The 23931-nt window shown below is 38.6% G+C and overlaps 3 protein-coding genes across 10 annotated transcripts in view; 2 read left to right on the top strand and 1 right to left on the bottom strand.

The window, feature by feature from the left end:
* Window positions 1-23931, bottom strand: part of LOC126849248 (neurobeachin) — a 289515-nt gene that overhangs the window by 24477 nt on the left and 241107 nt on the right. The gene's annotated exons all lie outside the window — the stretch shown is intronic.
* Window positions 1426-3772, top strand: LOC126850785 (protein mab-21-like). Its single transcript, XM_050594101.1, has one exon. The coding sequence runs from the start codon at window positions 1792-1794 to the stop codon at window positions 2890-2892; it is 1101 nt and encodes a 366-aa protein (XP_050450058.1). The 5' UTR covers window positions 1426-1791; the 3' UTR covers window positions 2893-3772.
* Window positions 5886-8310, top strand: LOC126850802 (protein mab-21). Its single transcript, XM_050594147.1, has one exon. The coding sequence runs from the start codon at window positions 6179-6181 to the stop codon at window positions 7274-7276; it is 1098 nt and encodes a 365-aa protein (XP_050450104.1). The 5' UTR covers window positions 5886-6178; the 3' UTR covers window positions 7277-8310.

Genomic DNA, 23931 nt, shown 5'->3' with positions numbered 1-23931 from the left:
GCGAAGTAGGGACCACCGGGTACCAATCTACCACTCCAACTTGGAGTAGATTGGATTCCCGAGCTTTATTCGATTATCCACGAACGAGGAGCACGAATTGAACGTGGCGCGACTCTCTGGTATAACTCGCCGTTTCGCTTCGCAACTTTAGCAATCGGAGCATAAACAACGAGTCGGACAGTAATGAATGGTGTAATAAAGTAAATAAAATACAATTAAAGACCGCTATTTCTCCCTAGTGTTTAATCAAAAACACAAGATTGCATTTTTAGTAACAGATGATACAAAATGATGAAAGTGAAATGAGTTAAGAAGTGATAAAAAAATTTCGCGCCTTTTTCGCGTTAATGGACAGAAAAATATCTCTGCACACATGTTGACAATAATGATTGTTTTCTTTTTATAGCAAAGGATTGAAAAGGTCGAGCGAGTGGAAAACGATGTTTGCCGAAGATATGAAGGTTCTAATCAGCGAAATCTCGCGCGCTGAATATCTGATGTATCCGTCTGGTCGATCGGTATTCTTCGGTGGATGTTTGTATGGCGTGAGTTTTTACGATCGCAGTATAAAAGGGAGGTTCTTTAGTATCTCGTGTTTGTAAGCTATTTTTCGTCGCGCACACCTGCCCCTACGGATGTATGTGTGTGCATGTGTATCTCATCAAAATTGAAGCTGCACACTTACGTTCGCGTGCGCGACGAATAAGAACGGGAAACATTCGTTGACACTTTCCGTCTTTCACATATACATATATACACACACACACACACACACACACAAATGTCAATATTCAAATGATCCTTTCAACAGAGCATTATCTCTTCACTTGGTCGTGTCTGAAATTATCGTACCATGAAATCGGGCTCACCCATTTGCGGAGAATGTCTATCAATATACATGTAAAAGTAACATGCGTGAATACAAAGAATAACTGCAAACATATTTTGCAAAATATTAATTTGTGTTGTTGCCTTATGTATATAATAATATCTTGATTAATAAAAAAATTTAAATCTGTAAAAATTTTAAATTGTCTAGCTTGATTTATAAGATAATATTTCTGCTACTCTAACATTATCATCATCATTATCATGATAAAGTTTGACGCATGATGGACTTAGTGTGGATGATGCATATATTTTTACGTTTTAATTAATTTAAAAAATTGGCAACTTTGTATGAAAATTGAAATAATTTAATTTAAATATACTTAAAATCGATACACTACAAATCGACTTACTAGTGACGGAAACATCATACGGTTCCGCTACCCGCATAGCTTATCGCTGTCTATGGATAGCGGCGACCAGAAGAAGGAGCAGTGGAAGAGGAAAGGTACAGGGAGGCGTGGTACCATCGCGCACACTCCATGTGATCCTGTCTTTCTGGAGGCGGGACTTTAGGAACACAACTACAACAGAAGTGGAACCAGCCGGTGGTCAGCCGGCGTTCTCTCTGTCGTCGCGCGCGCCGGATACCTCGTTGCACGTATAACACCTGCCACACGATTAGGCACGCACGATTCGTTTATCCGTAACCCGTTTCGGCGACCTTTTTTAAGACTGCGAGTTTTGTACGCTCCCCTGTACTGTAGCTCTGATTCGAAAATCGAGGCGAGATCAACGTAGCGTTAGCGCTGTCAAAATCATGCAGGGAAAAACGATTGACGATAATAACAACGACACCGATAGTATGTTGATCCGTGAGTGAATATGCGTATGAGAGAATGAGGTTCATTCGTCTGAGGCGGAAGAACATCCTCAGGATCGTCGGAAGCAGACAGTCTCGTCATGATGTTGGTTCCGCAAGATATCATGGGTGGTCCATCGAAGATGTTGTACCAAATGAACAAATATTACGCCGAGCGGGTACAGGCTCGTATGGGCCAGGTGCAAAAGACTATACGAGAGGTATGTAAGGTCGTGCAGGACGTGCTGAAGGAGGTCGAGGTGCAAGAGCCGCGCTTCATCTCTTCTCTGACTGAGTGCAACGGCCGCTACGAGGGCCTCGAGGTGATCTCGCCGGGTGAATTTGAGGTGGTTCTCTATTTGAATCAGATGGGTGTCTTCAACTTCGTCGACGACGGTACATTGCCGGGCTGCGCCGTGCTGAAACTCAGCGACGGGCGCAAGAGGTCAATGTCCCTCTGGGTGGAGTTCATCACCGCGTCCGGCTATCTGTCAGCCCGAAAGATACGCTCGAGATTTCAGACCTTGGTGGCGCAGGCCTGCGACAAATGCAACTATAGAGACTCGGTAAAGATGATCGCCGACACTACCGAGGTGAAGCTGCGTATACGCGAGCGATACGTCGTGCAAATCACACCGGCATTTAAATGTTCCGGCGTGTGGCCGCGATCTGCCGCCCACTGGCCGATACCGCACATCCCTTGGCCACATCCGAATCTAGTGGCAGAGGTCAAAACGGAGGGCTTCGATTTGTTATCGAAGGAAAGCGTCGCGCTACAAGGCAAGCAATCGGCAATGGAGGGCGACGCTTGGGTGTTGTCCTTCACAGAAGCGGAAACCAGGCTCCTACAGGGCGGCTGTCGCCGAAAATGTCTCAGTATATTAAAAACCCTAAGGGACCGACATCTCGATCTGCCCGGGAATCCGGTCACCAGTTATCACATGAAGACACTACTGCTGCACGAATGCGAGAAGCATCCCCTCGAGACCGAGTGGGACGAGGGATGCTTGGCCGATCGCATCAACGGCATCTTCCTGCAGTTGATTTCCTGCCTGCAATGTCGACGGTGTCCGCATTACTTCCTGCCGAATCTCGATCTTTTCAAGGGGAAATCGCCTAGCGGTCTAGAGAATGCTGCGAAGCAAGTTTGGAGACTCACTAGAGAATTACTTACAAACAGCCGCGCACTGGAAAAACTTTAGCGTCTTCCATCTCGAGAACATCAGGAAATGCGCGATAATGAAGAACGAGAAATAACTCGATGATACGATAGAACGTTGTTGCCACCGTATAATGTTTATTCGATACAAACAGTTAGTTATTATTTAATACATGCTTGTGTCGAGAGCTTAGAAATGGTGCATTGTTACAAATAATTCTTAATATATAAGCCATTTTAATTTTTATAACTCATTTTTTTTTAATAATAATCATAATTCAATTAATAATGATTCAAACAATAATAATTCTTCGGTAAATAATCGCGTTTTTAATTTTTCTTTAAATGTTCAAAGAGTCTAATATAACTCTGTTATTATTAATGAAATACTTAGCCATATTTTTTTTATATTGAATTATTATGTTTTGCTTTTCTTAAAATTGATATTATTTACGTTAAAAAATTTTGCCGATTAAATGTAGGAATAAAATTAAGTTTATACTTTAGCGAATTATAGGAAAAAAAAACAAAATTATTTATTATTTAATAATTGATTGACGAAAAAGACTAGTATTCATACAGACAGGTAGACTTGTGTGAACTGTAAATATCCAAAAAAAGGTATGATTAATTTGGCAATTAGAACATGCCATAAAAAATATAGCACAATGACTCCGTCTTAGATTTCGGCAAGTTGCGAAGTTTCTCTAAGAAATAATATATATATATATATATATATATATGAATCTTTTATTTTAAATAATTTATATTGCTGTAAGATAAGCTTCACGATAGTTATCTCGCGACTATAATTAAATGTTAAATATTTAGCATATATCGATAGTTACTATATTGCGTCACGTTGCAATACAAATTGTGCAATTAATTCTGTCGAAATAGAATATCTCGTATAAATGTTTAGTGTAATAATAATTATTTCATCTCAATTATCAAACAACAAATATCAAAATTATAATCGCAATAAAATAAAAAGGTAATTTTTTGAGATACATAATATCTTCAATTTTTAATATTCTTTAAAAGTTTAACACAATTTTTTGCATAAAACTTATAAAAATGAGAATTTCTCTATATTTTGAATATATATATTTTAATAAAATCATCTATAATATTTTAGTATTTTAACTTGCTTGCAAAATCATAGAAAATATGTAATCTATTTTAATTATTACTGTAATTATCTATACGTAGTATTATGTGATTTGTTATTCTTATTGATCTAATATTTATAATTAATAGCAAGCTTCCGACGGTAGTTTGAATATCATTGTTATATGTATATATATATATATATATAGTATAGATATTTTTATATTATTTAAATAATATTTATTTTTTATAATTTTCGATCATTATTTAAAACATGTAAAATGTAAATAATTAATAAATGCATTTATCACTATTAATTAAATATCTATCTATTCTAAAAACAAGCGATGTTATCCTATTTTGAAATTATATCCCATTGCAATTAAGAAATTTAATATATATTTATCGCATTAATATTAATCAAGAAAATTTACCGTAATAGAGTTTATATAATTTTTTAAATATGATAATTAATTACATCCGGCATAAATAATTGCTGCATTTACGGTATACTAAAATTATTTAATTTAGTTCTCATAAAGAAACATAAATTTCTGTTTTATTAAATATTGCTTAATTCAACAAACTCTTTTTTTAAGAAGATACACTAAGAAAATGTTACTTGTATGATTCATAAACCGTATTCTGTAATGTATGTGCACATGATAAAATATGTGCATGCATATTTTTTCTATAATAATTTTTTTATAAAATTACTCTTCTACAGAAATACTTCTCGTAACAGTACTTGTATATCAGATAATTATGAGTGTACAATTATTATGCCAATTTGTAGATATTCAGCTTATATGTGTAAGAGGCTGAAAAACTCGCAGACAGCGAGGCGGACAATCATTATACGCCTACATATCACATCCTTATCTTAATTTTCTTTAACGTTCTGCGTCTTCCTTTCCTGACGCTGATATTCGTTAACCGGTGCCATTCACTTTCCTTGCTTTACTACACATTTGACCACTTCCAAATGCGTACGATAATTGTTATTGCAGTCTAACACGAACAGTAAAGATCTCTATTGACTATGGTATTTCAAATTAATGGATATTCTCCATTGCAAGAGAAACTGTAATATTTTTATTATTATGTATATTAAGATATTAACGTTTCTATATCTTTTATAGGGTATTCTTCACTATTTTCTTGATTTTATAATATGAGAAATCAATGATATTACTTACTACAGACATTATTAACGCTATAATGCTATATTATTTCTAGTAATTCTTGTGCTACGAAAATGATTGATGATGTTTATTGTATAATTTTATGAAATTTAAATATTTATATCAACTATTTTCCCACCCAAAAATTATTTTTCAAAAATAATTAAAACAGTTTTATACATTTGTGTGTTTCAAGACAACATTTCTCTTGATGATTAAAATATTAAAATCAGCTATAATGATGAATAATTATTGCGATCTACCGACTTTCAATGCTAACTCATCGGAAACAAAATATACTTGACGTGAAAAAATTTAAGGTAACTCTATCCGGCGGCACGATCGGGGTCCACCATGTCGAAAATTTCGGAGTAACTAAAGGAGCTTCAGGGAGGAGGGATCGAGCCCTTGCGGATGGGATATAAAGTAAGCAGTACCTGCATAATTCATGGGGAGGAAGAAAGGCTACCACGAGGGGTTGCCTCGCGTTTCCTTGGTTCCTATATCGTGCACACTATACATAAACGTTGGCGGAGCGCGCCTCGTGTACCCACAACGGATCGATTCTGTCGGTCTGGCACTGCTAACCCCCCGCTTCAACAGCATGGCGAGCTTCCGATTGGTCTAAAAATCTTGTCGAGAGGCGTATTCTGTTGGAAAAGGCGTGCCAGCAATGTTGTACGCCCGTGCTTGCCACGGAGGGTGAATGATGCGGAGAAGGTAGACATCAGCGCAGTCGGCAATCCGCTCCTGCACGGAGACGCTCGTGATAACTCTTTCTCTCGCTTCGTCGGTGTTTACGGCATCCCTGTGTCTACCGTATCCCGCTAACGCAGGCACGAGGCAATATTTCAAGGTCGAATCTAACGCCAGTACAAAGACCTCGCGCATTTTCCGTAATGCGATAGATCGTGCGAAGCGACTCAATGACATCCAATCCAGGAAGTAACGGAAGACGCGTATGTAAAGACGCAATGATCTGGAAAAGCTGAAAAGCCGCATAATAACCATCCGCGGACTTACAGGCGGTCCACGATGCTGGTACCGCCTGATATGATTTCGTCCCACTCCAGGATGGTCTACCAATTCAACAAGTACTTTGGCGAACGTGTGATGAACAGAAAAAGCCAGGTAGCAAAGACTATTCAAGAAGTATGCAGAGTAGTGCAGGACGTTTTGAAAGAGGTGGAAGTGCAAGAACCTCGCTTCATCTCGTCCCTGACGGACTACAACGGTCGGTTCGACGGCCTCGATGTCATCTCGCCGACGGAGTTCGAGATTATCATCTATCTAAATCAAATGGGCGTGCTGAATTTTGTGGACGACGGTACCCTGCCGGGCTGCGCCGTATTAAAACTCAGCGACGGCCGCAAGCGATCCATGTCCCTCTGGGTTGAGTTTATCACCGCGTCCGGCTATCTGTCAGCCCGAAAGATACGCTCGAGATTCCAGACTCTAGTGGCGCAGGCCTGCGACAAGTGCACGTATCGGGATTCGGTAAAGATGATCGCCGACACTACTGAAGTGAAGCTACGGATACGAGAGCGTTACGTGGTGCAGATCACGCCGGCCTTTAAGTGCGCCGGACTCTGGCCCAGGTCGGCCTCTCATTGGCCTATCGCGCATATACCCTGGCCGCATCCCAATATCGTCGCCGAGGTGAAAGCAGAGGGCTTCGACATGCTCTCGAAAGAATGCATAGGTCTGCAGGGCAAACAATCTGCCATGGAGGGCGACGCCTGGGCGTTGTCATTCATCGACGCGGAGAATCGACTGCTGCAAGGCGCGAGCAGGAAGCGTTGCTTAAGTATATTGAAGACTCTAAGGGACCGGCATCTCGATTTGCCGGGTAATCCTGTCACTAGCTATCACATGAAAACTCTTCTGCTCTATGAGTGCGAGAAACATCCTCACGAGGCAGAGTGGGATGAGGGATGCCTGGCCGAGAGGATAAACGGCATCTTTCTGCAGCTGATTTCCTGCTTGCAGTGTCGCAGATGCCCGCACTATTTTCTACCAAATCTCGATCTCTTCAAAGGGAAATCGCCCAGCGGACTGGAGAACGCCGCGAAGCAAGTGTGGAGACTCACCAGAGAATTGCTGACAAATAGCCGCGCGCTCGAAAAGCTGTAATGATCGACGGTGCGAGTGCTTATCATATGATCTGTGAACCGATCTCGCAATTTCATCGCACGTTTTAGCGATTGCAGCATCGCCGATTTTAACGCGCGAATAAAATATGTTTCATAAATCATATAACTTGGTTATATAAGAACTACGTGATAATCATTGTTGATTAAAAACTAATAACGTGAAGGAATTTACGTTTTCCTTGGATTTTGCTGTTATCGTAACACACTGTCAAATCATTGACAAGTTTGATCTGCATTTTTATGGATTTCGCGAAATCCCGAATTTTGGAAATCATATATTCCGTTTTCGGTATCTCAAAAATGTTTAGTGTGTGTCACCAGCAATTTTCACGCGAATAATTACGCGTATGTGATGTTTGGTGAATACGTGATTGCTCGCAGACGATCGAATTAGTGCCATAAATACTTCGACATTAGAGGCAAGTTTCGTTTCTACTGTCGGCGCGAAATATTTGTTAATTATATAGATAGCAGCAGAGAATCATCGCTCATGGCAGTTTGTTGTAACGTTGGATTACAACGCTGTACCAATGCGTGTGAAATAATCTTTAACCTGTGGTACAAAAGTCTTGTCAAATTTTGTCTAGTGAAAAAAAGCATTATTTCTTACGTTTAACTCTTTAAGAGCTTTAAATCTATATCGAGTAATTATTTAAAAAACATAAAATTTCCGATTAACAAAAATTCTCTCTTATAATATTTTTTTATTATTTTTAAATATAGTACTTTTTTCAACAATTTCATAAATTCTCAAATCTGTGACTCCAAGCACTGCTAACTCAGTACTTAAAGAGTTATAACATAAGATAAATTTTATCACTAATGACACTTCCCACATAAAATTTTTGATGTATCAATTAGTAATTTTACCTTGCAATTTTGATAAAATTTGATCGCAACCACGGTTAAAGGTTCAAAGTTTCTCTCTAATTAATTTCCTCGCGCAAACCCCGCCGCCTATGTAAATAAAATTTAAAAGATATTTATTGAACTGTAACGAAATGTGAAATACAATACTATTTATATGGAAGCCTGATATACATACGTGTTGTGATGACACACCCCCTCCTTATCCCGACACAATGTGCTGCCCGAAAAATCGGTCGTCGTAAATCGCCGAACCTCGTTGATAGTCGCTGTGCGACGATCGTTAAACGTTTCGCCCGATGAACGTGTCGCGCGGAGATCGAGTTAGGCCTCATAAATTTTACAGTCGCTCTCACACTTTTTTATAGTTTGCGCCGCCATTGAAAATCAAGCCAGAAAGAGTCGCGGAGCAACATCGTGCACGTGCATCTTTCTTTGCGTTACGAAGTCTAGCGACGGCAAGGAATCGAATCTAGCACTCGAAAGAACTGTTGTGGGAAAACCATATTTTTACATTTAGTTCTCACGCTTTTTACTGTTATTTGAGAGAATTCATTATCGTCGTTTTACCTTTGAAAAACAGTTTTGCATGCTTAAATAACGCATCAAAACATGCATCAAATGCAATTATTGAACTGGTTATTATTAATAAATAATTATTTATGAGTCTGTGATAAAAGAGTATACGCGTAAAATTTTTTAATAATTTTTTTGCCGATCTTTCGTTACTTTTCGATAGAAATAAAATTACTGTTGTACGTTGTTTTGTTGACCTACCTTTCTTATTGATAAGCTAATTAGGCTTTATCTCAATGTTTTACCGCAAACGTTAGTTATACGCGACGGCCTATGTAATAATTTGCGACGAGTCAGACGGGTTTTGAGCAGCTGCTGTTCCTAACATGTTGGAAAAAAAACATCGTTGTTATATATAAAAAACGTGTCTTGTACAAGAATAAATGCATTAAGGTAATAATTAAACGGGGACATCTAAAGATTATATTATTTTCAAATGTTTTATATATGACTTTTAAATATTATAAAATCACATTATACAAACAAAAGATATTTTGCAAAGAGAATCGTGTATCTAAATATAATGTGATATCAATTTAACATTTTTCAAATTTTTTACATATATATATATATGCAACATAGTTTTTTCTCAAAAATACAATAAGGTAATTAAGAATGTTTAATTATTTTTTCATTAAGCAAAAATAGTTCTGTTTCTTTTAATATAATAATTGCAATCTCTTGGACAGAATTTAGTTAGACAATTAATTAAACGTACAACAATAACTAACATGTAACGAAGCGGAAGACTTTGTGAAACGAAAGACTCGTACTGGACCATTTTCAATTAATGGACATTACAAACTATGTGAACACTGCTCCGTGAGCACGTGTTTCACAGACGCTTTATTCAAAGACTAAACGGAAGTAACAAATGGTTTTGCACGCATAATAGATTTGAAAACGCGTGTCAGTTGTAAAAGGCTCACTTCAACTGGCATAAACGAGCATACAACTGGCATCCATTCAAACAACAATTACTAATAACGTGTTTACCGTACGCATCAAAGAAACTTCAAATAGCTTCGTCTTTGCGCGTGGTCTTTGATAATATTTCCTCTAAGTAATGGACAAAATCTCTCGCCTTTTTGACATAAATTATCTAGTACCAGCGCTGATTTTTAAATCTGACAGATAATGATATCTGAATTGATCTGTATTAGCATTAAGCTGTATAGCATAAACAGGTTGCATAGATCGTATGCGAAAAAAATCAAATATTAGTTATAAACGATGATAGTAAAACAAGTACGTAAAAACATCAAAAAATAAGTAATGTATATACTCTTAAAACGTTAGTTACATAAGGAGAAAGAAAGAGAGACAGAAAAGAAGAGATATAAATCATGTAAGTAGTACGAATAAAAATATTATGAGGCCTTGTTTTTTAATATTTAATATGTAATTATTTTCTTTTTTTTAACGAATGCAAAAGTAATAACCTAAGAGGCACTAATTAAACCAATAAACTCGCGCAAATTACATTGGAATAATCTTTCAAAAACATGGAAACATTAATAAGAGAAGATATGTTGATTTTCCGATGATAATATGCAAAAAAATGAAATTTACTTCGAAAGCAATTTCGTGTATATCATTGAATATATGTAGAATGTTGTTCAAGAGAAAAAAATAATTAGTAATTTAATCTGTAATATATTATTATGAGCAATCACTAATTTGCCAGTTGTATTAGTTTTATTCGATACTTCGTATCAGTTCTTCAAGTACATCGACGCACAGAAATAAATATTTCGAAATGCAGAATTATGAATAAATTTACTTTATACTTTCCGACACAATGGAAAGTGATAAAATATCTTGCACAGAAATACACCTCGCGCAAAGTTTTTAAATTTCAAACGCAAATTGTATAACATGTAGCTTGACGAGACCGACTACGACGAGTTGTTGTGAATACGAATTTACATGCTTATCATTGCAACTTTCAAGGCAGTTGTCTTAGGCAATCGCTTCGTTGCCTAAGACAAATAAAAAAGCGACACTGAATTAGAAATAGAGTGATTACAATAAATTATTTTCTTTAATGATAAAATTCATCGTTGAGATTCTTGGTAACGTAATAATAATTGCGATCGTTGACAATTAAATGATTCGTTATATGCAAATTTATTAATATACTGCATCTGTGATCAATCTCAAATTTATTTTGCAATTCAATTGTTATTTATTAATAAAAATAATGCGTCATCTAATGAATTGACTTTTTTTGAGATCCATGATCAAATAAAAATATCTATGCATTTCATCAATAAAATTTAATTTTAAATAAATAATTGCATTGCTGAACGAATTTTATCATATTTAAAAGATAAGTATACCACGTTGTGTTGCCTTATCATTTTAGCGACAAATGTGGTCGTTTCAAATATTGTATGTAGAAAAAATCAGTAAGAAGAGCAAAGAAAGAACGAAAAGAACGAAAGGAAAGAGACTCGGCCGCAATATGCAAATGATTTTGGCCGTTCATTTTTTTTTCCTTATACCGATGTCCTAGAAGGGGGGCCGCTTTATCATTGCATCGGGTCCTTTTAAGAACGCGTCTGTCCTTCGGATTCAGCGCAGATCGCGCCAAGCAGCGCGAGACAAAGGCAGAGAATCCGCGAAAGCGAACATTGTAATTGGCGGAGGGACAAGAAGAAGACGGTGACAGACAGGGACAGAGAGAAGATCGCGAAAGAGTCGAGGATAAGCGTAGGCTGTGGATCCATGTTCTCCGATCGGCGCGAGCTTGGTACGAGAAAGTCGGCACCGATCCGGCTCTCCTCCTCCTTCTTCGGGGTGATCCCGGCCCCCTCGGTCTCGGCAGGGACCTCTCCGCTATAAAACGTTCAGATAAAACCGCGATGTTTATATGAGGGGCGCGCGGAGAAAAGAAAGAGAAGGAAGAGAGAAGTGCCGTGTAGAAGGAGAGATATACCTGCCGGCCGCGCGCGCCGACAAAATAATAAGACAAAAGATGCCGGGGGTGGACGACGGCGAAGCGAACGAGGAGGAAAAAGAAGCGGGGAAGAGAGCCGCGATCTTTCAGGTAAGAACGAAAGAAGGAAGAAAGAGCGAGAAGAGGAAACAAATGCTGAAGAGATAGGACCGTGCGGGATGGGGGAGAGCTGTATTGCAGTGGATGCTGCGGTGCACGAAACGGACGGAAAGGGACGAAGGGTGCAGGGAGACGACCAGAAAAGGAGGAAACCGGACAGGAATGCACGGACGAATGCGTCGTGTTACGAGCAACCCAGCCGCGACGCTTATCTTGCGAGAGAGTGAGCGAGTTCTCATTAGAATGTCCTCTCTCTGCATAGACCCGATCGGCTATAAGGATTCGTGGACGGTCCTTCTTGTCGCACGCGAGATTACTGTGCATTATATATTCGTAATTTACATTTATCGCAACATTGCGATGCATACACGCGCCATACGATCGTCGTTTGTCTCTCGACGATTTCTATAGGAAAATAACAAGCGAAACTCCTTCGAAATCGCGAAGTATCTTTTGTTCCTCGTGATTGTACATTGTACATAATGAAAAATTTTCTAGATCGACTTTTTCGAGAGAAACGAATGTTACAAATAACAATCGATTCTCTCTCTTTATTCTATAATTTTTTTAAATAATATCCAATCGATCAAATTTTCATCGCAAAACAAATTGAGACTATTAGAAAAATACACCTGCAAATTTTGACTCATTGATTTAATTATATTCTTTACATAAATTTTTTTCATTTTTTTAATGGCGGAATTAATTCACGAAAGGCGTATATACAACCATTTATATTTTATATCTTAGTTTTTAAAGCATGAGAGCTTATATGTTAGCTCGAATTTTGAACAACTCATACTCTTGATGTGTCTCAATTTTATTAAACGATCGAGCGTTCCTCCCAAAGTGAAAAAAAAAAAGACAGAGAAAAGCGTCTTACCTACCGGTAACGCGATACCGCCCGTCCAACTTTTTCTTCTCTTTATGCATGCGTGAGTTTGTAAGACACTATGAGAGCTGTCGCGATGGAGGCGCCGAAAGGAGATAGTAAAAATAACGCGAGAGCGTTAGTTGACCCCATCTAAACTGCGCTCGCAAATCGCGTCAGAAGAAAAATGTAAATATCGTTTGGGGAGAATTGTGAAGTATTCTTCTGCATTTAATAAATTGTAGAGGACTGCGTAATTTACATCGATAGAGACGGCAAAACAAAACCTTTTGCATAAATCGTTCGAATTTATAGATTGTTATCGCTTTTGAGATACTATTTAGTAATGTGTACGAATACGCTGTTACTCTAACGTATTTACTTTCAACACACACATTTATAGAAATTATTTATAAATTTTGAAATATTCGAGGAGGATGTAGACAAAAGAATCTATTAACACAGGTTACAATAAATCTTGTAGTGGAGTAACGAGATTAAAATTAGCTGCACGTGCGGCTTAATAAAAAGAAATGTTAAAAATAAAAAAAGAGGTCATATAATAATTTAAATATAAAAGATATATAAATCAAAATACTTTCTTTTAAAAATAAAAGAAAATATTGCACATAGGCGTATTTTCTTTCTAAATATATCTTTTTTTAATTTTTAGTTTTCAAAAACTTTTATATTGCTCGGTCTATTTTGTGGAATTAAACCGTAAAGATTCATGAGGTAGTCTGACCAGTTCGCGATGAAAGTAATCTCGATTGCGATGAAACGCTCTTCTTCCCGGGTCGCATGTGCGCTCTTGTACCCGAGGTGCTCACTCTCGTACTTAGGAGCATTTACTAACGGCATTATCTTACGGAGCCCTTACAGCTTTATGAGCAAAACCACTTAGTGTATCGCAACCGTGTCGGCTAAGGCCATTGCGTGCTGATCTGCAACATTGATGAGGACGGCGAGGGAACCGCCGCACGCCCCGAATATGCGTCGCAATGTCATCGGCACGCGAGATCATAGCGAAGGGTAACGTGCAACAAGAAATCGTGGTATCTACGGCACGCTCCTTACGTCAGTCTATATGTATATAATCCTTCCGAAGAAACCTCTTTAATCGCAGGAACGACATAGACGTTTCGCATAATTTTTAATGTAATGACAAAAGACTTGCTTGTGAAAAAATTGAAAACGCAGAGAATTCATTTTCTGAACTTTCAAAATTATGATTTATATGCAGCAAAAAAAGAATTCAATGGTCAGCTATTAAAGCTCATTTTTGCTACTGCAATTGCGTTTACGTCTGTTTGCGCGTATACAGATATGCAGCGAGAAATGCATAATCACGAGAGCGCGCCGAGAGATTCGCATCTGGCATAAGTGGTTCGATATTAACAGAAGATAAGCGGAACGAGCGACGGAAGGTATATCGAGAGTTAAATAAAATAAGCTAAGCCGTTAGGTAATCTCTTCTTTATGAAGTTCGACGGGAGGTGTTATTGCGGTAGCAGTAATCGCGCCACTTTGCGTAAGAACTTAACGAGCATCGGTTACCGCGGGACAGAGTCGCCAGACAGTAAAACTACAAAGTAACTACGATAAATGACTTTCTTGCGGTCCATCGATGTCATTTCGTCTTTTCCTCCTTATTGCGTCTCAGGCCTATCTCGCAATAGGTACGTTACATCGAATTCATTCGTCGATAGACGTGTTCTTTATTGCCCTAAGGAATGCGAAATTAATGGGACTTTTCAATAAGATCCGGGCACGAAACAGGTCTCGTTTTATGGTCGTCCCGTTCCCAATGGCGCAGATAACGACGTCGAGTGGGTGAGAAAAGTGTCCCGGGCATCCGGTGATCTGGTTAACATCCTAGCGAGAGAGAGAGAGAGAAAAAGAGAGAGGGAGAGAGCCATCCGTTCAAATGCAGAAAGACAGAGAAAAAAGAGAGAGGAGAGAGAGAGCGCAGGAGGAGATCCCCGACGCCTCTAAAGGCGGCGGCTTTGTTCTAGGAGAAGTGGCTTCTATGGATTCGGGTATCTTTTCTACTGTATTCATTGCCGTGTTCGAAATGTATTAAGCCGAAAATGTTTTGAGACGCGTTTTACTAAATCAAATGGGTGGGTGGAAACCTTCGGACGTTCGCTTTAAATCTGTAAGTGGTAACTTTGTTGTGACCTTCCGAACGAGCCGTACGCGCTATTAGTGCTGCTACTTCCGAAAAAAAACACATCGGCGCTTCTTTTTTTTTTTCTCTCTTTTACTCGAGACTAGCGGCATAAAAATCAAAGAGTTTAGATTTCGATTTTAAATTTCAGCACTTGTTTAATGTTAAATTTTTTGGGCGATAATTTATAATTTATTTAAAAAAGTTTTCATTTTTTATATTGACTGTCGAGCACATTCATTTTGCAAAGAATTGCAAAAGAGAAACTACGAACGACTTCGTCACGTGACTCTGTAATTTTTAGGAGAACGCAATTTCATAAAAACTTGAAGGAATTGACGGTCGCTATATTTCACGAGTAAATTTTTGTAAGTCGCAGCAAATTGATACAAATGATCACCATCTCAATCCAATAAAACGCGCCCGGGGACAAAAATGTTATGATGACGGTCTGCACAACGAGAAAAGTTTTATCGTACACAGAGTACTTTGCCAATAAGCAAAGCTTTCACGCGAGATTAAAGGATAAATAATTCCGCAAAACAGGGTATATTTATAATATACACTCGGCCTTCATATTCGCGACATTAATAAACGTTTTATGCTAAAACATTTTGTGTCTTTACCCGTAATTCAGGGCGAAGAAATTTAATCGTTCTCCCCGGACTACTGCGACCTCGGTAATGTCGTTAATACTGAAAGGGGTAAAGAACGGTCTAAGTGCACGCGAGACACAATTTCTCATCACGATAAATTAATTTCTCTTAACTCACGTCGCGCGTATTAAACTAATTTACCTTTCAATTATGCCGTTCAATTCGCATACTATTCTGGAATATTCTGATTTATCAATCTAGAGATTTAGTCTTTGCTTTTTTAAATAAATTATGATATTATATTTACACGCGTTACAAAATGACTCTTAAATTTAGAGATGGAGAAATGCTGGATTAAAACATATATATCATGTGTAAAGAACACGTTAATTAAATATTTAATGCAATTGGGAGCAATTTGGAGAGCCGCCATGTTATGCGTATAATAATGTTTTTCTCTGCGCAAAATCTATGGCAACCTGTCGTGTTTGAACGAACCGGGATACATCATGTCAAATCGACGCGAATCCGAATTCGATTAGTTTCCGGGGGGTGGCGTCGACCCCTACGCGCGTGCGAGCGGAGATTTATGTTTGTAAAGTGCACGGTTGCACGATGAAGAGAGCAGAAGGAGGGGATGTTTCGCTGCGGGGCGCGGGCGGGAAAAATCGGCAGTCAGCCGGCTTTTCCCGAGGGAGATCGCGCGCGAGTTTGTGGGAACGCCGACGAGAGGAAGAACAGGCGAGAGAAACAGCGCTCACGAACATCACTCTATTTCTGGGCAGGGGAAGTGCCACGGGATGAGAGAGGCGAAGGGCCCGTAGGATTGATGCATCCTTTTGCTTGAATTATCGCCGTAGGTCCTACGACTTCTTCGTTCCCCTCCTACTCCCTCTTCTATTCTACTACTTGGTACTTTCCGTTTTTTTTTTCAAGAGCTTTTCGCGCCCCTTCGTCCGACCACCATTCTCCAATAATGTCAAGTATATCGTCTGTTTACGCTCGTATCTTCAAAGACGGCGGATGTCGAGAGATTTTATGGAACACCCTTTGCAAGGACATGCCTTGCCCTGCTCGGTTATAACTGCATAGCACACATGCATGGCAACTAACGTTACGTTGTTACCATCGTCTCGTTCTGCGATAATTAAAGTACTCACCGATAGCTGCAGAGGACAGGGCTCGAGAGAACTGATTGTTGTACGATATGTACTCACCTGCAAGTAGAAAAAAATAAAATTTGAGTTCTTTATTAAAAGTTGTTTGCTAAATTATTTGTTCAAAAACTATGTAGTGTAAGTGTTTGAATAGAGATTTAAATCTTGAATTTTCATCTTTAAAATATTTCACACGCGTCGCTCATTGGAGTAACCTTCTCAACGAGATCCGTCTTTCAACGCGAGTCACCTCATCAATCCTTTCTCGTGACTCGTAAAAATAAACTTTATAATCGCAACGAAATATTCGTTTCACGTTTGCGCGTTCTGCAACACCATGAATACCAAATAGATCGTGATACCTGCTAAACGTTTAAAGTGTCCAGTTTATGAACGTTCTTTAAGAGAAATAATAGTCATGCAGAATGCGACGGAGTGACCGGTAGTCGCTCACGTACGAAACGGCGTTAACAAGTTAATGCTGCTCTGCAAATAATTTAAACAAGCCGGCTTTCGGTGATTCTCACCAAATCCGTGACTCGTTTCATATATGATCTCTTTTGTCAATTATTTCAATATTCGAATCTTTACTTAACAAGAGATGTTATATTGTCTATAAAATATCTTATTATATAAATACTATAAAAAATCAAATATAAAATTATTTTTTCTTAATTTAAAGTGTACAATAATTAAATAAAAAAAACCACATTGCGATACAAAAATATATTAAGCTAAAATAACAGTTGCAGACTGCAATTCAGTATAAATTAAATTCTATATAAATTATACCCTTTTAACCAATTATTATTTGCAAGATAAGGTGTGGCAAAGGCTCGTGTGTGATAAAAATTCCACCATAGGATAGAATCTAAATGAACGTTTATTATAAAAACATTAATATTGTTCTTCGAGAAATGGGCGGTGCGCGGCGAAATAGAGCCTGAGGCGACAGAAGATTAAATTAACGTTGATTTCTACCAACGTTCGATTCTACCTTACAGATGAATTAAATAAAATTTCCCTGCATTTGATTCAAGTTCAGTTATATAATTATAGAGATCTTGCGAGAGAGACTTCAACTCTTCTAGCGTGTATTATAGAGAGAGAAATACATTGCATATCGCGATCAACCGATCGATGCTAATGCTTTGTTGGTATTTCACAAATATTTTTTGCCATTATATGCTGCGACAACGTTCATCGACAAGCTGCCAACAATTAATCCGGGCGAACAACAACCTAGAGCAGCGTTGTAACCCTACACTCATGAACCCTCAAGCTCGAATTTAGAAAGCAGAAGCGGGATGAGGAAGGCGAAGAGGCGGACGCGGATCTAGGCTTGATCTCGTATCATATTTCGTGTTATTCAAATGCCAACAATACCATTAAAGGATTTCTCCAGTAATCCTTTCCCCTCGCAGTTGGCGAGAGGAGCCAATACTGCACGGCGAGAACATCGAATAGCACAATGCGCACCGGACGTCTGTTCCGGGACAAATGGACGCAAACAACCACGGGATAATGCAGGTTTATCTGCGAGCTTTGTTCTTGCCGATCTTAGTTGAGTCCTCTTTAGCTTCACCTATACATGTGTTTTTACATCGCGAGGTTCTAAGCAGAGTACGAACATCACGCTTTCAGTACTGATTTAAGTTGTGATATCGAATACATTACGTTTAAAACGATCGTCAAATGTAAAATGTAGAATAAAATAACATTGTTATATTTTATTTTTAATATTAAATATTATTTTTTACTTCTTTTGTCATACTGAATTTTTTGACAGCTCCATAAATCCTACGTAAAATATAGCTTCAATGTTGTAAAATTCGTGATTTATGTAATCAAAATAAATTTGCCATTATCTTTTTCGTTTTTAGCTTCGGTCCACTGCGTACGATTTTCTGAGATGGACAGAAAACGACTATCAGATGGGGATGAAGTCATCGTCAGCAGAGCGTCCCCAGCTCAGCCGTTGGTTCGGAAACAATCACATTATATTTCGTACATCAAGTCCCGTCTACCCTCAACTTCGCGACATCAGATTCCCCTTCGACTGGCCGGACTAATGTAATGTAATGATGCCTTATTTCTTTAAGCTAGGAACAAATAAATGTCTAAATTCGGTTACTTTAATTAAGTCATAAAATTTATTTTCATGAATTTGCCGTTTTCGTTTAATTAAAGAATCACGTTCGTGATATTATAGATTCGAAATGATCATACACGCATATTTCTCAAGTGAAAAAAGAAATCGCAGATTTTCGCCAGCCATGAGGCATACAGGAGGGAATGAAGAGAATCAATGAATAACGCAAGCGAGTTCCTTGCGTGCACAAGGCGGTTGTTGGATTCGTAATAAATTTCGCTGAAGATGACGGGTTAGGCTAAGGATCATTAAGTCGTGTATTATAAATGCATTAAATACTTGGAGGCGATGGGATGAGTCAGAATCTCCACCAGCAATGGGAAGCCGGATTCTGAGAGGGTGGCAGGTGGCGCCAATTTTACGGGCCGACGGCTGTGACGGGTGTAACGAGACGCAGCTCTGAGAGCATTCTGCGCGAGCGTTCGTCACACGTGGTCGCTTCGCTGGGCACGATGTCACGGCTTGTTTTATGGGAAATCGGGGATGCTGCGAGTATGAGAGGACCAAAAATCATCCCCCTCATCACGTATCACGCAGTAAAAGATCACGCGTATACTCGCAAGATTAAAAACATAAATTTTTAGTAAGTATGTATATAAAAAATGATTTTGCTTTATTATTTTCTTGAGCTTTATATAATTATATTCATTTACCAATATATTTGTAAAGTTTGCTCGGCAGCTTTTAAAAACCATATCATTTAATTTTAAAAAAATTTTCAAAATATAACAAATATAGTGTTATAAAACGAATATAATACGTGAAAAATTTTCTTCAATTTAAAAAATTGTATCTGTTTTAAATTATATCTATTTTTTAAGATTAATGATGCATGCGTTTGCATGAACCTTGAGAAAAAATCCGCTCGCGCAACATTCAACTTTCACAGAAGATCATGATATTCCAGACCCTGAATCATCAGTAGCGAGATTTTACACGAATGGATCATACGTGTTTTAGAGAAACGTATTCTCGGTCATCTCTTCAGGAATTTCGAGCGTGCGTTGAAACGCACAGACATCGAGCCGACCGAATCTCCATAATGCACCGAAGGAGACGTTTTCCATTAGCGTTGTCGTTAATCATCGTCATCTGACCATCCGCGAGGCGGCTCCATTTCACGACGTAACTAACTGATGTTGCGGCCTTATCGATCCCCCAGGATGGATCGTGCGTGTTCTAGTGGGGTTGCGTGCACGTTATCGTCGCGCGACGAGAGAAAGGTGCGTGGCTCGGTTACTCCGGCGAGAGCTATTGTGCCAGGTACACAAATGATTTCCTAGATGTGTTGTACCTAGGCAGGTAGGGTATGGATGGTACGCGTGGCTCATTAGCACTAATGAGTAATGAGTCGATGATTAGAGGAGGCGGTCCGGAGGCGTGGCGCCGCCTTGATCTCGCCGACGAAGCGAAAAGCAAATCCCTTCCTTCGCTTCCTCCTCAGTCGTGCTTTTTTTATTTTACTCTCTCTTTGCCTCGTCTTATTCGCGTCTCATATTCCTCTTGTTTTTAAGGCTCTCTCCATTCTCCTGCCCGCAGCTCCTCCGATCCGGACAACTGACGTTAAAGTACTTGGATTACGCGAAACCACGTTGACCGATATCATGTTACCGAGTATTTTATTGGAGCAGGAGTATGAGAAGGAGAAAAATTTTTTTTTTTTTCAAACGGGTATAAAACACGCGAATATTTCATATATTAAATTCGAAACGTGTTGGAGTATTTTCAATTATTTGATCACGATAATTGAGCGCGTTAACTTGGAGAAATTTTTATGATTTAACGAATAAGTAAGAGAACGTAATAAGACTCGAGCTGCGTTTATAAAAGATAATTTTTCAAGGCATAGATATATAAAAAATCGGTAAAAATAAAAGGCATTGTTGGCTTAGCCCGAGGCGTCGAGCCTGCGTCAAGATGCTCACGTCAATGCTATCGCGGCTCCTCTGATGCCGCGCTGCTCTGATTAGGTCGTTAAATTTGCTAATGCACCCGTAAACTTCCTAATTTTACGAACGATACCGAAGTGCCTCATCCACGTAGCGACAAACCGCGCGATTTATTTTTGAGATTTTCTTTAAGTTTCACACACAAAGGCATTTATACGGCATTTTTATAACAACGTTTACTCATTACAATTTATAGAACAGAAAAAAACTCGATAAAAAGAAAATCAAGAAAATAATATCAACAAAATGTCAAAAAGAAAGTAGACAATTATAGCAGACAAAAAACAAAAGTCGCTCGCATAATTATTATTAAATTAAAATTAAAATTATTCTTCCAACTTTCCACATGTAAATTCAAGGTCTCAGTGTTTCTCATTTTTCATTTAGTCTTGCTTATCATTTGTATCAACTTGTATACATAGACTCAAAAAATCTACTTTAAACGTCATTAAACCAAATGGCAACGGAATTATTATCCACAATTACTACAAAGTATGTATTCCTATATTGCTCGGATATTATTAAAGAAATTTTCTCTATAATAATAAGTTTTATCAATTGTTAAAAATATGTTCAATAATATTCGAATAATATTTTTTCATATAAGCAATAGTATTTTTTCATATAACCAAAGTAATACGTTACGATAAATAATCACGATTCTTTATCGTAAATCGATGTGATGTCGCATTCGCTTCTTCTTCACTCGCGAGTTTAGTAATAATATAACACGCGAAAGAAAGAGAGAGTTTGTGGATGGGACAAGACTCTTGCGCGAGAAGGAATAAGAGAAGAAAAGTATACGAGAGATATAAGAAAAAGAGAAAGAGAGAAAGAGTTTCGGGCCATGAAGTCGGTGTCCCGCGGCTAGTGTCAACGTTTGACTTTACGAGGGAGCTGGCAGGCATAAGAATGGGAGAAAGACCGAGGCTCGCAGGGGTCCACGAAGTACAATGACCACCCGTTGCGGCGAGACCAGCCCCCTCGACTCCCGAACAAGTTAATGTTATTCCGCATCATCCTTGTATAGTTGCGTTTCTATTAAATAGACGTCAATCATCTGATCCGGCAAAGATTTATGCTTCCTATCGGTAGACAAGGTGAGCCCGAAACGGAGGGACATGATTTTTAATAACGGTGTGTGTGCCCGCGAAATCGCGAATGTCACTTTTCGAAATAAACGGGATCCTTTTTTATAAATTTTCTCTTTTAATTTTCTCCTATACTTATTTTCTCTGCTGTTTAGAAACGATTATCTCGATATTTTAATTATTAATATAATTTATTTTTAACAGTATGGTCACTGTCAAAGGCGTCTGTTGCGTCTACTTTTTTATTATTATATTTATATATTAGCGTGTAGGAGATGCACACGAAGAGCAAAAGAAAATTACCAAGAAATGTTTCGCGTGCAATCTCGCGGAAAACGATAGATTTAACCCTTTCTTTACCCAGATCTTTTTGAGCTACCGCCGCTAGTCGGGATCTCTTAAGATATACACCACTCGACCCTTTTCCTTTTTCCAACAGAGTAACCTGATCCTGTTATTCGCGCGGCAGAGCTCACGAGTTGCCGTGCAGGATGTGGCCATCCCTTTTTTTTACTCGCGCTGTTTTCCTCGGAGTGTAATATGCGTGAAGACGATCGGGTGGAAGATAAGTGAATCCCTTGGGTTACCGAGTCAAGCAGGTATCGAAAATGCACCGACAACGTACGATGCGCGCATCGTCAGTAGCCAAGGTCGACATCGTAAAAGGAAAAAAAGAGTAAGTACAACTAATAGTTGAATAATTTTGCGTAAAAAAAATGAAATGTCGCCGTAAATTTAGAAACCACAATAACATTTTTGTCGGCTTTTATAAAATTTATCCATAAAAATTGAAGAATTTGAGATGTGTTAAATTATGACAAAGAAAAAAGTATTAACTTTTCAAAAATACATTCGACAGTTTTTTTTCCCCTCGATGCAAGGTGTCGCAGCTGAGCTGTTTTCCGTTCGCCACGAAGTACAACTGGAAGTCTGGTGGAAGGCCTGCCAGGTGACGGCGGCGCCTCGGACCACATTCATCTTCATGTTCGGGGCCTGTTTGGGTCCATCCCTTCGGCCTTCCATCCTCGTGCGGCTCTCGAAACACGAGGAGTTCGAAGAGAGAAAAAGAGAGATAGAAAGAGAAGAATACAGCGCAGGAAAAGGAAACGAAAACGAGCTCAAACTTGCTGGTTATTTATTAGGAGATTCTCGTTAAGGTCCCCGTCCAAGTCCACGGCCCGTGGGTACAGCGAAGAGCTGTCACACCCGCGTTCTCTCTCTCTCTCTCTCTCTCTTTCTCTGACCGACCGCATTGTTTTAATCTCCTACCAAAACATCGTCATCGTCGTCGTTGTCGTCGTCCCTCTTTTCTCATTCTCTTTCTTCGGGCTTTCTACTATGCACCTTACATCGTCGCGACCAAACCCGCTATCTTTGCCGTCGTTCTCGTCGTCCCCGTCGTCGCCGACGACGGACGAGTAACCACGAACTCTTCCCGTAAGATACCATCGCCAGTTTCTGCTTAGAGACATCGGTGGCAGGCAAAGATGTGGCCTGTTGTCCGCCGTGGAGATTGATTACGTCGCCATCCGAGAATTAAATAAGCCACGCGATGGTTTCATTCGTCGGCGACGTGGCGGGTCTGGTCACGGGATCTTTCTACCTAATCTTGTCATGGGAACTTACTGAGGTTTCTGCGATATTAGAGTATCCAGGATAAGAATCATTACTGATCGTTAAAGATTTAATTGTTGAAAAAAATATCATTTGGAGAGAAACTCATTAAAAAATTTGTATATGCAACATTTTTCTGTCGTAGATAGTAATGGAATTTCAACTATATTTTTTTCTTTTCATGAAAAAAATTTTGAATGATAACTGCAAATTTTATATTTATATAATAAAATTTTCGCAAATTACATTTTTAATATAGCTAAAAAAATATAGAATATCTATATATTTCTATTATCATTTAATGGCTGACTGATGACTTAATGTGCATAAATTATCTCACTGCTTATTATTATATTGCGTTCGCATCAAAGAATCTATATCGGATGCGTGGCTCGCAGAAGATAAACAAATAAATAAGGTTATTTACCCCAAAACTGTTGTACATTACGAACATAATATACAGCTTGCGATATATCACAACGAGATGTTTACGAGCGTAACTAAAGGCGTCTTTTGTAGAACAACATCGAT

The sequence above is a fragment of the Cataglyphis hispanica genome, chromosome 1 (assembly GCF_021464435.1).
Source record: "Cataglyphis hispanica isolate Lineage 1 chromosome 1, ULB_Chis1_1.0, whole genome shotgun sequence".
NCBI lineage: Eukaryota > Metazoa > Arthropoda > Insecta > Hymenoptera > Formicidae > Cataglyphis > Cataglyphis hispanica.
The sequence above is the reverse complement of the archived record's forward strand: the minus strand, read 5'-3'. Positions and strand labels throughout refer to the sequence as shown.

Bases quoted from the DNA above. Each gene is read 5' to 3' on its own strand.
- LOC126850785 (XM_050594101.1), top strand. From the start codon at position 1,792: ATGATGTTGGTTCCGCAAGATATCATGGGTGGTCCATCGAAGATGTTG.
- LOC126850802 (XM_050594147.1), top strand. From the start codon at position 6,179: ATGCTGGTACCGCCTGATATGATTTCGTCCCACTCCAGGATGGTCTAC.